At 43.3% G+C, this 16,899-nt stretch overlaps 1 protein-coding gene across 4 annotated transcripts in view; it reads right to left on the bottom strand.

Moving 5' to 3' along the window:
* The window catches only part of FAM217B (family with sequence similarity 217 member B), a 29,193-nt gene extending 13,886 nt beyond the window's left edge, over positions 1-15,307 (bottom strand). Inside the window, exons 1-3 of one of the 4 annotated variants that reach the window (XM_077460261.1) lie at positions 15,019-15,307; positions 6,241-6,348; positions 6,083-6,142 (exon numbers count right to left, since the gene is read on the bottom strand). In XM_077460261.1, coding sequence (XP_077316387.1) covers positions 6,083-6,142; positions 6,241-6,348; positions 15,019-15,051 — 201 coding nt within the window. In that variant the 5' untranslated portion in view covers positions 15,052-15,307. The remainder of the gene's footprint in view (positions 1-6,082; positions 6,143-6,240; positions 6,349-15,018) is intronic. The other 3 variants (XM_077460262.1, XM_077460263.1, XM_077460264.1) reach the window with 3 other exon arrangements.
* Positions 15,308-16,899: the final 1,592 nt, after the last annotated feature.

Genomic DNA, 16,899 nt, shown 5'->3' with positions numbered 1-16,899 from the left:
AAAGGAAAATTACGACAAGTATTTGATATAAATTTTCCATTTTCCTGACAGACTCCATGGCAGCCTACGTATGGGAAATAACTAGCCATACACACCCGGGTGGGCAATTGCTGGATAAAGAAAAAAGGTTTAATTGGCACCATCAACAGATAAGACATTCAAACCAAAATTAACCGAAGACAAGGACGCTGGTTCTACACAATAGTGAGTCATAAATGTATTGATTGACGACCATGAAGCCGCCCTACAAATCACTTCTGGAGAAACGTGACGGGAAGCCGCCCAAGATGTAGAAACGCTCCTAGTAGAATGAGCTGTCACCGCTTCTGGAGGAGCCAAACCCCTAGCCTTATAAGCCCCTTGGATGGCCTGAACGATCCAAGCTGCAATAGTTCGGGAAGAAGCACGTAAACCTTTATTCTTTCCGTAGAAAAGAATGAACAGATGGTCAGATTTCCGGAAAGAAGCTGTGGCTTTCAAGTATTGTTTCAAAACGTCCCCAACATCCAAAGGATGAATATCAGAATCTTCAGAGGCCTGAAAGATTGGAAGCACAATCTCCTGATTTTCATGGAAAACGGATGACACCTTCGGATTTGACCCTAACATAGGGATTAAAACTGCTCGATCAGGGAAGAAAGTGAGGCTCCTTTCAGCCCAGAGAACTGATCTCCGAAACCCTCTTAGCTGACGTAATAGCTACTAGGAAGGCAGTTTTTCAAGAAAGTTCTTTAATAGAAACGTGATCCCCCTGATGTAAATCTTTCTCTGAAAGTAATCCAGGACAAAGGGGAGATCCCACTTAGAAAACCTCGGTTTCCTCTGAGGTCTGAGCCTCATTGCTCCCTTAAAAAACTGTTTTGTGAGAGGGTGCTTGGCCCAGGAGACACCTGAAAAGACAGATATTGCGGAAACCTGAACCCGCAAGGAGCTCAAGTCCAGGCCTGTCTGAAGAAAGCCAATAACATCCCTTATCTTCGGGTCTTTACACGAACCGTTGGTTGTAGACACATAGTCTGTGAATTTTGACCAAATTCTCTGATAGACCCTGTTGGTACCTGGTCTTCTAGCACTCAGTAAAGTAGTGATTGCCGTGTCGGGACAACCTAATGCTTCCAGCCTTTCCCTCTCAAAAACCATGCCATCAGATGGAGCTGGGATGGACATGGGTGAAGAGTCGTTCCCTGTGACAAGAGATCCGGTCTGGAGGGCAGAGGAATTGGATCCTGGAAGCCGAGCTGCAACAAGAGTGGGAACCATGGCCTGTTGGGCCAATACGGAAGAACCACTATTACTTCGACCTCTTCCCACCTGAGCTTCGCCAGAAATCGGAGAATGATCGGAGTCGGGGGAAAGGCATATGCCTTGTGGAATCTCCACTGGTCCGTCAGGGCATCCACTCCGAAGGCCTGAGGGCAACGACACCTCGTGTAATATTTCTCCAGTTTGAAATTGCATGGGGAGGCAAACAGGTCCACTTCCGGTAGAATCCCCAGAGACAGAATCCAATTGAATACCTCGCTGTGGAGAGACCATTCGTTGTTGTCCAGGGAGAATCTTGAAAGAAAATCTGCCTGGACATTTTGAACTCCTGGGAGATAAACCGCCGTCAGATCCCTCAGATTCGACTGGGCCCAGGACATAATCGGGCTTACTTCCCTCAGTAAAGAGACTGCGAGTGCCCCGGTCTTTTGACGTAGGATACAGCTGTTGTATTGTCCATTCGAAGGAGAACTGAAGCTCCTGACGTCAGGTGAAGAAAGGCTTGCAGCGCTTGAAAGGCGGCTCGTAGTTCCAGCACGTTCGATACCATGCTCTGGACAGGGAAATCCCAACTGCCTTGGGCTACTTCCGAGAGACAGAGAGCACCCCAACCTCTGCTGCTGGCATCTGTTGTCACTGTGACCCAGGAAACAGGTGCTATGGAATGACAATGAAGAAGATTTTTCCACTGTAGCCACCAAGGGAGGCTCTCCTGCATGGAAGGGGTTATCCGGACGAGATGATCTCGAGCCCTTGGATCCCACTGTTGGAGGAACCCTTTCTGAAAGGGACGAATCTTCCATTGTGCCCACTTCACCATAGGGGCTGTGGCTACCATAGCGCCGATTATCTTCTGACATTGAGAGACTCTGAGGAGAGAAAATGACATTGCAAGCCGAATCCTGTTTCGGATCACCGGAATTTTTTTTCCAGGGGTAAGGAGATGGTGCTCATTACCGTGTTGAACTGGGCTCCGAGGAAGATTAGAGACTGCGTTGGCTCTAGATGGCTCTTCTCCTTGTTCAGGAGCCAGCCGAACTCCGTTAGGGTAGAAATAACCTGTTCCCGATGAGACAACAGTTGCTCTTTGTCTTGAGAAAGTAGGAGCAGATTGTCCAGGTAGTGATGTAACCGGATGCGTCTGAGCCTGATTAAAGCCACGACCGCCAGTAAGAGTTTTGAAAATACTCGAGGCGAAGTGGAAAGCCCGAGCGGGAGACATGTAAACTGAAGATGCACCTGATCTACTGCAAATCTGAGGTACTTCTGGTAATCTTCTGCAATTGGTACGTGGAAATAGGCATCCTTGAGGTCTATTGAGATAAGCCAGTCGCCTGGTTGAATAGCCTGGCGTATTGTCAGCAGAGATGTGTCAGATCGATGACCGGTCTCCAGGAGCCATTCTTTTTGAGGACCATGAAAAGAGGGGAGTAAATTCCTTGAAATCTTTCCTCGGCTGGAACCGGGATGGCGGCCTTTTGAGCCATCAATGATTCTGTGTATGATACGAGAATCTGTCTTTTTTCTTCTGAATGGGGAAGAACCGTTGGCATAAACTGGTGAATGAGTGGATTGTTGAAGATCCAAGAATGTCCTGAGGAGACCGTTTTGACGGTCCAGTAGTCCTGAATCGAGGCTGCCCAGACGTGCCGAAAACGGAGTAAACGAGCCCCAACTTGCTCCGTCTGGACAGACCCCATATCAAAAAGACTTCGAAGCCTCCCGACCACCAGAGGAAGAAGCTTTTGAGGACTTTTGACCTGAAGGCTGGCTTCTTTTCCAGTTCTTCCTAAACTTGCGTCCAGGTCTGTAACGACGTGCGTCCCTAGCACGTTCCAGATCTTGTCTGGGGAGAACTCTTCTCTGACCCATGAGACGGTGATCCTGGGGCAGAAAACCCGATGTAGCACGGGTAATAGCTGAGTCAAGTTTGTTCCCAAAGAGGGAAGATCCCTCGAAAGGAATTTTACACCATACCTGCTTAGAGGCAGGATCCGCAACCCATGTTTAGCCGTGACTAAAGAGAGCATTACGCGAGCTACCAGACGAATTATGTCCAGGGATGCCTCCCCCAGGAACGCCGAGGCCATCTTCAGTTCATGCACTGGTGAGCTCTTGACCAGCTCTTCAGAAATGCTTCCTAAGGTCGTACCTATATCATCAGTCCATGATTCCATGGCTTTAGATAACACAGCGAGGGCTAGGGCTGGTTTACAAGCCATGCCTGCAGTAATGTAGATGCGCTTGAGGTCCGTATCTATCTTCCTTTCCAGGCCATCTTTGAAGGAAACGGAATCTTCCAGGGGGAGAGTAACATGCCTCACCAACCTCATCAAAGCGGCATCGATAAGAGGGGCCGACTCAAGATGTTTAACCTCATCGCTCTTGAAAGGATACATTTTTGCTACCTTAGAGATCAAGGAATTTTTCCTCTCAACCTTGTTCCACTCATCAGAAATAATTTCACCAAGTTCTTCCAAAAAAGGAAAATTTGGGTGGTCTTTCTTGAGATGCTTGAAGTATTTCCTCTGCTTAGAGGGAGCTTCCACTGGTTCATCCCATTTTAAAGCATCTTTGACTGCTCTAACCAAGAACGGAACCTGAGAAAATTCAAAACTTGCGCCAGGCTCATCCGTCTCCACCTCGCTATCGGAGGATCCACTAATAGAAAGACTGTGATGAGAGGGACCTGGAGCCTCAGGATCAACCACCTCAGTAACTAGGGCTGGAAGCGAAGGAGGATTGAAAGTATGGCTGGAATCTGACTTGTTCATGGATTCTTGGATCACTTTCCTGACCAGAGCCTCCACATGCTGGTCCTCAGATCCTCTTTCCTTCATAGCCCGAGATTAACATAACTCGCAGAGAGATTTACCCTCTGAGACCTGAGTTTTACATCCCCAGCAAGTCCTTTCCACAGAACGGCTGGAATGGCGGTAAGAATGGTGTCCAGAACCAGACTTTGAGCCTTCCCTCCTATGTCTGGAGGACGATCCGGTATGTCTAGTGCTTGAAGATGAATGATGGCGTTGTGACCTAGATTTGTCACTATCACCGTGTGTCAGGACTTGAGATTCAGACCTAGAGGGGCTGAGAAAAGAGGATAAATAGTTAACTTGCTCCAGAAACCCAAATACAAATAGGCAGAGGGAAAAAAATTCCATCCTGCCTGTGGCATAAGGGTTGGCCACTAGGGGGCGGTGACACATCCATCGCAGCAGAATTTTAAACAGCTAAAACAAGCACAAATCAAATAAGCATGTAAAAAGGTAGGAACATAGAGAGAGCAATGATATGCACAGTACCACACAATAATACTCCCCCCCCCCCCCCCCCACCTTGAGCAGAAAAGCCACGAGCACAGGAAGTAGCTGCCTTGCTTGGAAACCTTCCAAAGCATAGCTATTTAAATCTGCCGCCATGATGATGTCATTACGTTAGCAGCGCACCTGCGCTGTAACTACCGCCACTCCTACAGCGTCCACGCGCATGCGCGACCACCGCCATCTTGTCCCAACTGCGCACGCGCTAACCAAGCCTCGATCTCAGTCAAAGCCACACAGCTGCGCAGAGAGAGCGAAAAGCGGCGGACTGGAACGCAAAGCGTTCCAGCCGCCATGGCTACACCGGAGCAGGTAAGGACAAACAAACACACAAAAACAGGCTGCCATGAGAAAGTTATACATCACCACACTGAAGCCAGCACAATCCATCCTGGGACTGGGTGGGTCGATACACTCTCTGCACGATCGGCACATTAATAAAGGGCCTCCCGCTAATAGCTAGGACGAATGGCCATGATGCAATCTGTCAACCAATGAATGACTTTAAGATCTTCACAGCATCGCTCTTCAGTGCCTGTGTCCTCCCTGCTAATAGCTGGGAAATATGGACTCCAAGAATAACCGCCATCACCATCAACGTGCAAACCACCAGGATTGGATTAAAGCTTCCGAAAGGTAAGAATATACCTTGGTCCTAGGAGGAGGACAAAAAAAAAGGAACACAGTCTCTGGCTAGAAGCAAACATTTATGGGAGTGGGGTCCTATGAGGTATGAGAGGCGGGATAAACCCATACGTAGGCTGCCATGGAGTCTGTCAGGAAAGATCACAATTTCTCAGGATTCTCGTGACGTAAAATCTTTCACATTATACAAAAAAAAAATGTAAAAAAAAATGGGCTAACTTTTACTAGTTCGTTTTTAACTTATTAAAAAAAAATTACATTTGAAAGACTGCTGCGCAAATACAGTGTGACATAAAATATTGCAACATCCGCCGTTTTATTCTCTAGGGCAGGGATCTGCAATTAGCGGACCTCCACCTGTTACAAAACTATAAGTCCCATCATTCCTCTGCCTCTGGGAGTCATGCTTGTGGCTGTCAGAGTCTTGCTATGCCTCATGGGACTTGTAGTTCTGCAACAGCTGGAGGTCCACTAATTGCATATCCCTGCTCTAGGGTGTCTACAAAAAAAATAATATTCAAAGTAATTTTCTAGCAAAAAAAATGACTAACTTGAAACCAACAAATGTCAGAAAAAGGTTTAGTGTTTAAGTGGTTAAACTTTTTTCACTTACAAACAAAATCTATTCCATTGACAAATTGTTACAAATGTTTATACTTAAGTTCAACAGATAAAGAATGTTCTGATTCTCGGCAGACTACCAAGTTTTTCTCTTCCTTTCTTTTGAGGGCTGTGGCTTCAGAAGAGCAGAGAGAATTCTTTGCATAGAAAGAATTGTGAAACGCTTTAGTCAAGATTGCGATAACAATTCTTGACGATTAATTGTGCAGCTCTAATGCAGAATTACCTACCAATTTACTAGCAGCGAGATTTCTTTCTGTTGTATACTGCAAGGTTGAAGGCTGGACTAACTAAAAAAAGATGAACAAAATTTTTGCAATTCTTTTAAGAAAAAAAAAAAAAAAATCAATCCAATAATCACAAGCAATAAAAAAGGCCAGAACTGTACCTTCTGTGCGATGCTGAATGTGTGCGATTTTCTCATGGGATTCGTTAGGTGACCGCATTTTGGCAGTTCTTCTGTTTTGGATCTGACAGACCGGGATCTCGTCTGTGACTAAAGGTAATTGACAGAGAGATTCTTCAGGGGTTGTGTGGTTATCCCATCATGCTGAAGAACTTCACGCAGCAAACACATGTATTGCCAATATGTGGGTAATGACATCAGCTGTATGCCAGGCCCTTTATGAGGCAGAGGATGCAGCTCTGTTGGGGAAGCTGTCACATACCTGACAGATTCCTATCACAGTCATGGTACACTATGAATACGGGCATACGTCTCTACCACAGCTTAGAGTTGGTCTTAACCACTTGCTTACCGGGCACCTAAACCCCCCTCCTGCCCAGACCAATTTTCAGCTTTTAGCGCTGTCACACTTTGAATGACAATTGCGCGGTCATACAACACTGTACCAAAATTAAATTTTTTATCATTTTTTCCCCACAAATAGAGCTTTCTTTTGGTGGTATTTGATCACCTCTCGTTTTTTTTTATTTTTTATTAAAAAGAATTAAAAAAAGACCGAATAAAAAATAAAAAAATACAAAACCGTTTTATATTTGTGTTAATAAATTTTGCAAACAGGTATTTTTTCTCCTTCATTGATGTACGCTGATGAGGCTGCACTGATGGGCACTGATAAGGCGACACTGATGGGCACTGATAAGGCGACACTGATGGGCAGCCGCTACTACTAGGTGACACTGACTGGCACCACTGGTGGGCATTAATAGGTGGCACTTGTGGGCACCGCTAGGTGGCACTGATTGCTGGTACTTACGTACTGTGGGTACTGATTGGTGGGCACTGATTCATGGCACTGGCAGGTAGTACTGGTGGGCACATATGAAGCTCTTCCTCTTTGAGACCAGCGTCCCTTCAAACAGAAGCTGGTGATCAGCTTTTTTTCGCTTCAAAGCAAACATTTATTATATTGAAGCTTATCAATTTTTAGATGCAATTGCGGATTTCATTTTCTTTTTTTAGGCTTTTATTCTATTTTCATCTGGTGGTCCAGAAAGTAAGTCTGTTTTTTGGCAGAAAAAAACAGTCTTGCAGTTACATGGATGATATGGACCATTTAACACTGGCAAGAGTGCTTACAGTGATCAGCTTTTATTTATGTAAATCTTTTATCCCAAAAGAAAAAAAAACTGTTTGCTATAACGGATTATAATCTATTAGCTGGAGTTCAGCTTAAATTTGTTACTGTATTTAAATCTGAACGCAGCCTCCTGTGCTCATTCATCCAGAGAGGCGTCTATATAATACAGGAGTTTTACTGGCCAGATCGCCAGAGGAAAACAGAGGGGAAAAAACCCAGAAAAGAAAAAACTAAAAACACACAATACATCTGATGATTGGTAAGCTGAAATATAATACATTTTTTGGTTTTGGTCCTGCTTTAATTATCGCGTTTCCTAAATGGAGAACTGGCGGTACTTCTTTAAGGATTTGTTGCTGCTATAGTGATAGATTCGTAAAGTGGCAGTGGTAGGAACTACCTGAATTTGCCACATATGTTGGTAATGTTACAGACACTGGCGCACATGCTTGCTCAAGGCCTGATTCACACCTTTGCAGTTTGCATATTCCAGGTGAATTTTGCATTTTTCAATACAAGTTTTTCACCCATTGAAGTTTATGGAACCAAAAACCAGAAAAAAGGTCCCTGGCCCTTTCCATAAAATGCACACATGTGAACTACATCCATAAGAAACCATGTTAAATGGACTGTAGTGGGTTTCTGCAAAACTGAAAGTGCACAGGTGTGAGCCAGGCCTGAATTGGGCGCAGGTAGTTCTTAAGGCTTGATTCACACTAACGCGTTTTTTGATGCATTTTGCAGAAATGCAGGGAAATTTTTTTAACGTGTTCCTATGGAACATGTACACATCAATGCATTTTTGTACCTCTGCATTTTTGGAAAAGGTCAGGGACTTTTATTCATGCAAAATGCAGTGTTTTGCATGTAATAACAGTCAACGGACCGCATCAAAAACGCAAGTACTGCGTTTTTGCCGCGTTTTGCATTTTTTTTCACTTTTCTTTCATTTTTTTTTCACTGTATATAGCTGGTTGCTAAGCAACCACAATGTAAAATAAAAATAAAACGCAATACACGGCAAAATCGAGGTAAAAACGTGTGTCCAAAAATGCGACAAGCACCGCAAAAACGCTCAAAAGCAACATGCATAGACGTGAATCGAGCCTAAGAGAACCACTTGCAGAAAAGTGGTGTCAGAGCCATTTTTAATTCCCCAGACCGCTTGCAATTGCCCGCCGGCATTTGGCGGCGGCAGCATGGCTCCCCTGCACGAATCATCGGACGCTTTAAGGGGTATAGGAGAGCACGAGCGCACGCCAACAGGTCACTGAGGAGCCGATGCGTGTGCCCGGCAGCCGCGATGTCTGCTGGGCAACCGCGATCGCTCCTGACAAAGCAGGAATGGGGGATCTGTGTGTGTAAACACAAATCCACATGATTTTTACATATATACATATTTTTTTAATTACGTTTCTTTATTAATTTTTCATATTTATATTTTTCTTCTTTTTTATTATGTATTGAAAAAATGTTTTTGTTGATAATTTTTAAAAAAATCTTTTTTGCCATGTATTCACCTTTAAACTGTGGTCTTGTACACCATTATGTAATACCAGACGCTGAGAGTGGGGACATATTACTTTGCATGTTAGGGAATATTGATATAATTTAATGGGACAGTCCCCTTATAAGAATAGCGCTGGTTAATCTAATGTAGGATGCAGAGCTCTACAAAAAAAACGTTTTCCTTACGATTTGGTTTATGAATTCATTTTTGTTTTTACAAAACCAGGGACCGCTTGTGCTTCCGCATTCTGCGGAGTAATGAGAGTGGCATTCCCATAACTAAAATGACGGCTTTGATGCCGCACAAGCGCGGTAGAGCACTGCACCCTATATCAATGGAGAGGTGCACCAATATGGCCCCTCTAGAGGATGTAGTGGTGTTGAAACGCGTAAGTTGTGGCCATAGGAGGCACACTCTCCACAATCAGCTGTAGCAGCCGGCAGACGGTTTTATATACAGGCGTTGTTATCTTTACATAAATGCGAGTAGGAATTTTTAATATAATAAAAGTTTTGTTAAAAAACGGGTCACACAGCGGATGACAAACGAATCCCCCCAGAGAATCTACAAACAGCGACACAGGGGCTCACACTGTGGAGGCTATCCCACCCCAGCAGGGGTAAGAAATCTGGTGAGGGCAATATCAATACTTGTCACACCCACAGGGAAGTTGCTGCATTAGTGAACACATACCCCCTGCACTGCTTGCTTCTACATTCTTTGGAACTTTTTTCTATCAGCGTCTTTCTGCAGTATTATTATCGCATGTTGTCTGGCAATTTATGGACTGATTCTACCTTTCTTTTTACCATCTGGTTTTTATTAGTATCTAAGTTTAAGATTTTTTTCATAGTATGGTTGTACAAATAATATACATACACGTACACCAATATCATATTATATTTTACAAAAATGTATTTATATATTTTTTTTTTGTGTGATAACGTCACACTTAGGGGATTTGTAATTACATAGTTTCCTATTTTAGATTGGGGACACGCCCCTCACTTTAATATTCACGTTACATATTTCTCTCACTATTTATTGCTCTTTCACTGTTTATTGCTGGAATATATTTTTGCTTTTACCCTTACAAATAACACTATTAATATTTGGTCATATCACTATATTTAAAAAGGTATAGCGCCTGGTCTACTTTTTCTTTTTCACAAATCCACATTCTCTCAGAGGAGAGCAGACAGATCGTGTGTTCCTAGTATATAGGAATAGCGATTGGTCTCCTCTCCCAATTTGGTCCCATCCCCCACAGTTAGAACACACACTGAGGGAACACAATGAACCCCTTGATCACCCCCTATTGTTAACCCATTCCCTGCCAGTGACATTTATACAGTAATCAGTGGCTATTTTTAGCTCTGATCGCTAAAAAATTTCAATGGTCCCAAAAAAAACTGTCAAAGGTGTCAGATCTGTCCCCCACAATGTCGCAGTCCTGATAAAAAAAATGCAGATCGCCACCATTACTAGTAAAAATAAATAATAAAAATGCCATAAATCTATCCTCTATTTTGTAGACGCTATAACTTTTGCACAAACCAATCAATATATGCTTATTATGATTTTTTTTTTCAACAAAAATATGTAGAAGAATACATATCAGCCTAAACTAGGGGAAAAATGTATATTTTTTTTTTAAAATGGGATATTTATTATAGCAAAAAGTAAAAAATAGTGTTTTTTTCAAAATTTTCGCTCTTTTTTTTGCTTATAAACAATAAAAATAAAGAGCGCAGAGGTGATCAAATACCACCAAAAGAAAGCTCTATTTGTGGGAAAAAAGGACATTCATTTTGTTTGGGTGCAGTATCAATTGTCAGTTAAAGCGACGCATTGCCATGTCGCAAAAAAATGGTCTGCTCAGGAAGGGGGGCAAATCCTTCCGGGGCTGAGATGGTTAATGACAATAGTTCTTTGCTTCTCAAAGTGGACAAGCCCTATAATATGAAGCTGTAGCCATTAACATTATACATGTACATTGCTGCACACTTAGCACTGTAAGATGTCATAGCCTTGCTTCAGTTTTGTGCGCAGTCTCCAAGGAACACCGCCAAAGTCATGCCAAATAGCCCTGCAAATTTAAACTTCTGCAAGACAGAGAATAGACCGGATTTTCTGCTCAATACCTTCAAAACAAACCTCCTACATAAGAACTTTGGTGGTTCTAGCAATACTCTTATGCCCTGTACACAGGGCCATCTTTAACATTGATTGGACCCTGGGCAAAACTTTTCTTGGCCCCCCCCCCACCCCCCCCCCCCCCCCCCCCATGCAGTTTTGCTCTCCACCTGCTCTGAGACATACAATAAATAGCAGCTAGACTCAAAATTAGTTTACTGAATCAGATCAGGCAGCTATCGTGATTGGTTGCCAGAGGTTACAATGCATCATTACCGCTCACTGACTGGTTGCTAGAGGTTACAGCACACATTACGGCTCACTGATTAGTTACTAGAGGTTACAGCACATGATTTCTGCTTGTTGATTGGCTGCTAGAGATTACTGTGGATATGACCTCAGGGGGGCATGATATTCATATTTACATATGAATGCCGCTGCCATTTACATATGAATTCTGGTCATTTACATGTAAACACAGGGTCTGCAGGTGAGTCATCTGTACACAACAATAGGGCAGAGCTGGGCAGCATTAGTAGCAGCACTTCACACTGCGATATTGGGACACAGCACAGGACTAAAACCTCAAGGGACCAGGTAATTCAAACCAGGATAGTTGGCAAGAATGAGGCAGCTGCTTTGGGCCCCACAACAACGACAGGGCCCAGGGCAGTTGCTCCTTGTGCCCTGCCTTAAAAACGGTCGGATTTTCCGACGGAAAATGTGCGATCGGATCATGTTGTCGGAAAATCCGATTGTGTGTGGGCTCCATCTGACTTTTTCAGTCGGAAAGTTTGAGAGCAGGAGCTAAAATTTTCCGACAACAATAACAAGAGTTCCCCTTTACATCAGAGTCCACAGAGTTCTCCTTTTACATCTGAAGTCACAGGGTTCCCTTTCACTGTATGGGGGGGGGGGGGGGGACTCTGCAGACTCTTATGTAAGGGAGAACACTGTGGTGTAAAGGGGAACTCAGATGTATGGGATTTGCACCACAGAATGTGTTCCATAGGAAACCATGTTAAATGGACTGTAGTGCAAATCTACAAAATGCAAAAAGCACAAAAACTGCATAGGTGTGAATCCAGACTAAAAATGCATGCACAGTGTTTCCCATGTATTTTCCAAAGGCTCTAGTTCACACCATGCAGTCAGTTTCCGGTGGCTGCATGGTGTGAACTAGAGCCATTGGAATAAATGGAAAACGATGTGCATGCATTTTGTGCAGGAACAAAAAAAAGCGCACGGAACTGAACAGAACTGCGTCTGGTGTGAACTAGCACCAAGGCTGGGTAAAGCTGGAGTCATAGTTCAGTATACATACAGTTGATGTCTATAGCTTCATGACCATTAGCTTATCATGGATATATCATGATGCCTGGTAGGCCCTACGGTTGGTTGCAGATCTCAGACTGAGAAATTTTAGGAGTATCATATAAAATCTTAATGCATACTGGTTTATTATAATCATTCTTAGAAAACAGCAAATACTCCCTGCACATGAGTAATAGCCTAATAGTGTACAAAAGAACATATCCTTTTTTTGACCGCTTGCTGACCAGGGCACGACCAAATATGTCAGCCTAATGGCACGGCTGCGCAAATGGGCATACAGGTACGTCCCCTTTAAGAAGTGGCGTTGTAGGAGCACGCCTGCTGCATGCTCTGTGTCCATGCCCATGGGACCTGCGCACTCTATGTCCGCCGATGTCCTGCGATCGTGTCACGGAGCAGCAGAATGGGGAGATGCCTTTGTAAACAAGGCATTTCCCCATTCTGCCTAGTGACATGACAGCGATCTACTGCTCCCTGTCATTGGGAGGAGCGATCGCTGTCATGTCAGTGGTAGCTCATTCCCCCCACAGTTAGAATCCCTCCCTAGGACACTCTTAACCCCTTGATCGCCCCCTAGTGTTTAACCCCTTCCCTACCACTGTCTTTTAGGCTCGATTCACATCTATGCATGTTACTTTTGAGCGTTTTTGCAGTGCTTTTTGCGACACGCGATTTTACCACGATTTTGCCGGGGTTTTTTTCCTTTTTTTTTTTTACACTGTGGTTGCTTAGCAACCAGCTATTTACAGTGAAAAGAAAAAACGCAAAATGCAAATCGCGGCAAAATTTCGGTAAAAAAGCGGTACTTGCGTTTTTGATGCAGGCCCATTGACTTCTATTACATGCAAAACGCTGCATTTTGCATGAAAAAAAGTCCCCGGCCCTTTCCAAAAACGCAGAGACACAAAAATGCATTGATGTGAACATGTTCCATAGGAACCCATGTTAAAAAATTTCCCTGCATTTCTGCAAAATGCATCAAAAAACGCGTTAGTGTGAATCAAGCCTTACACAGTAATCAGTGCATTTCTATAGCACTGATCGCTGTATAAATGACAATGGTCCCAAAATTGTGTCAAAAGTGTCCGATGTGTCCGCCATAATGTTGCAGGCCTGATAAAACAAAACAAAACCAAAAAAATAAATAAATAAAAAAAATCGCAGCAAGTCGCCATTACTAATAAAAAAAATAATAATAAAAATGTCATAAAACTATCCCTTATTTTGAATATGTTATAAATTTTGCGCAAACCAATCAATATACGCTTATTGCGATTTTTTTTTTTTTTTTTTTAACAAAAATATGTAGAAGAATACGTATCAGCCTAAACTGAGGAAAAGTTTTTTTTTATATATTATTTTTTTTTATAGTGCAAAAAATAAAAATCGCAGAGGTGATCAAATCTCACCAAAAGAAAGCTCTATTTGTGGGGGAAAAAAAGGACATCAATTTTGTTTAGGTACAACCTCGCACGACCGCGCAATTGTCAGTTAAAGCGGCGCAGTGCCGAATCACAAAAAGTGTGTATAAATGACAATGGTTCCAAAATAGTGTCAAAAGTGTCTATATCTAAATATGTAGAAGAATACGTATCGGCCTCAACTGAGAAAAAAAAAATGTATTTATTTTTTTGGGGATATTTATTGTAGCAAAAAGTAAAAAATATTGCTTTTATTTTCAAAATTGTCGCTCTTTTTTTTTTTTTTTTTTTGTTTACAGCGCAAAAAATAAAAACCGCAGAGGTGATCAAATAGCATCAAAAGAAAGCTCTATTTGTGGAGAAAAAAATGACGTCAATTTTGTTTGGGTGCAACATTGCCAGTTGTCAGTTAAAGCGACGCAGTGCCGAATCGCAAAAAGTGCTCTGGCCAGGAAGGGAGTAAAATCTTCCGGGGCTGAAGTGGTAAATGCTAAATGCAAAAAACTGTCTTCTGCACTTCAGAACACAAATGACAAAAAAAAAAAAAAAAAAAAAAAAAGAAGACCACAACAATGTAAACAGGACTCGTATTGGTAAACATAACGAAAACAAACATAATATAAATTGTATAATGCCTTGTACACACGGTCGGACTTTCCGACAACAAAATCCGTCCGATTTTTTCCCAGACGGATTTTGTCCTAAACTGGTGTTGAATGCACACGGTCGGACAAAGTTGCCAGAAAATCCGATCGTTCGGAACGGGATGACGTTCGTTCGTTACGACGGGACTACGTTGGGGCTAGTAGCCAATAGCTTTCTTCTCGTAAATTTGATCTGAGCATGCGTGGCATTTTGTCCGATCGGAATTCTCTACAAACGATCGGAAAAAGTCCGATCGGATTTTTTTTTTTGTCTGAAAATTTTGAGATCCTGCTCTCAAATTTTTTCCGTCGGAAATTTCCGATGGAAAAAGTCCAATAGAGCCCACACACAATCAGATTATCCGACAATATAATCCGTTCTGACTTTTTCCGTTGGAATTTCCGACCGTGTGTACAGGGCATACTACATATCAGAAATAATAAAATGAATGACAGAATATTGCATCAAAATGCTGTATAAGGTTCCCCCCTGTAACTGCTCATCGTAGATATAACAATACAGGGATTAATACTGCACACTACAGGGATAGGGATGAGTGGAAAGTATTTCCTTACATTACCATGTCTCTGCAGTCTGTTCTTTTTCATTCTAGAATGTGACAATCCTGGACTGCAGGTTCCATCACAGATTTGGCAGGAGTGCAAACGTAGGCTAAAATTAAATGGCAGTGCATCTGCTCAAACCCTTCATGGAGCCTAAATAAGACCCCTGTCCTTGCACTCGGTGACACAATAAACACGCTCGGCCCCCCTTCTCTTTTCCGTTATGCACAATCCCTTTGGCACTATTTGTTTTCATGTCATGGGTGAGATGCTTGATGTGAGGTGAGCACAACCCACAGCTCCTCCCTTCCAACCTCAAAGAAATGGGGCTGTCACTGAAGTGCAAAGGATTGTGGGTAAAATCTAGCATAATACAGAGAACTGCAGTAAGTGCATACCTAAGGCTGGATTCACACCTATGCATTTTTAGTGCATTTTCAAGATTTGCACTATAGTCCATATAACATGGTTTCCTATGGAACACGTTCTGTTGTGCAAATCTGCAAGATGCACTAAAAATGCATAGGTGTGAATCCAGCCTAAAGCAACATATTACAGATCAAGACCCATGTGCAAGGCAGGCAGCTGCTTTAAATAACTTTAAAACGTCAGAGAGATGTGCCGCTCTTAACACTTTACCATTGAGGACGGGTTCACACTGGTACGACAAACGCTCCGACATTGGGCGCTCGTGTCGCATGACACGATCAAAGCAATGGTTCCCTATGAGAGCCTGACTGGTCCAACATAAGTCGGTCCGACTTATGCCGTATACGCACAGGACCGTACTTTGATGGACTGGGTCCGACTTATGCCGTATACGCACATGACCACACTTTGATGGACTGGGTCCGACTTATGGCGTATACGCACACAACCGTACTTTGATGGACTAGGTTCGACTTATGCTGTATACGCACACGACCGCACTTTGATGGACTAGGTCCGACTTATGCTGTATACGCACATGACCGCACTTTGATGGACTAGGTCCAACTTATGCCGTATACGCACACGACTGTACTTTGATGGACTAGATCCGACTTATGCCGTATATGCACACGACTGTACTTTGATGGACTAGATCCGACTTATGCCGTATACGCACACGACTGTACTTTGATGGACTAGGTCCGACTAATGCCGCATACGCACACGACCGTACTTTGATGGACTAGGTCCGACTTATGGCGTATACGCACACGACCGTACTTTGATGGACTAGGTCTGACTTATGCCGTATACACAGATGACTGTACTTTGATGGACTAGGTCTGACTTATGCTGTATACGCACATGACCGCACTTTGATGGATTAGGTCCGACTTATGCCGTATACGCACACGACTGTACTTTGATGGACTAGATCCGACTTATGCCGTATACGCACATGACCGTACTTTGATGGACTAGGTCCGACTTATGCCGCATACGCACACGACCGTACTTTGATGGACTAGGTCTGACTTATGGCGTATATGCACACGACCGTACTTTGATGGACTAGGTCCGACTTATGGCGTATACGCACACGACCGTACTTTGATGGACTAGGTCTGACTTATGCCGTATACACAGACGACCGTACTTTGATGGACTAGGTCCGACGGTCTTCCCAACTGACTTTCGGCGGAGTTCCAATGGACTTTCCGAACTAACGGACTTTGCCACACACAAGCACACCACAGTCCGACGGATTCTAACGGATTCTAACGTGATGACGTACAACCGGACTAGAATAAGCCAGTAGCTGCTGTGGTGTCGGTTTTCGTCCGTTGGACTAGCATACAGACGAACTGATTTTTCGACCGGACTCAAGTCCGTCGGAAAGATTTGAAACATGTTTTATTTCTAGGTCTGTCAGATGGAGCCCACACACGATCGTAATATCGG

The sequence above is a fragment of the Lithobates pipiens genome, unplaced genomic scaffold, assembly GCF_037356315.1.
Source record: "Lithobates pipiens isolate NorthernLeopardFrog02 unplaced genomic scaffold, aLitPip1_a1.2 Scaffold_28, whole genome shotgun sequence".
NCBI lineage: Eukaryota > Metazoa > Chordata > Amphibia > Anura > Ranidae > Lithobates > Lithobates pipiens.
The sequence above is the reverse complement of the archived record's forward strand: the minus strand, read 5'-3'. Positions and strand labels throughout refer to the sequence as shown.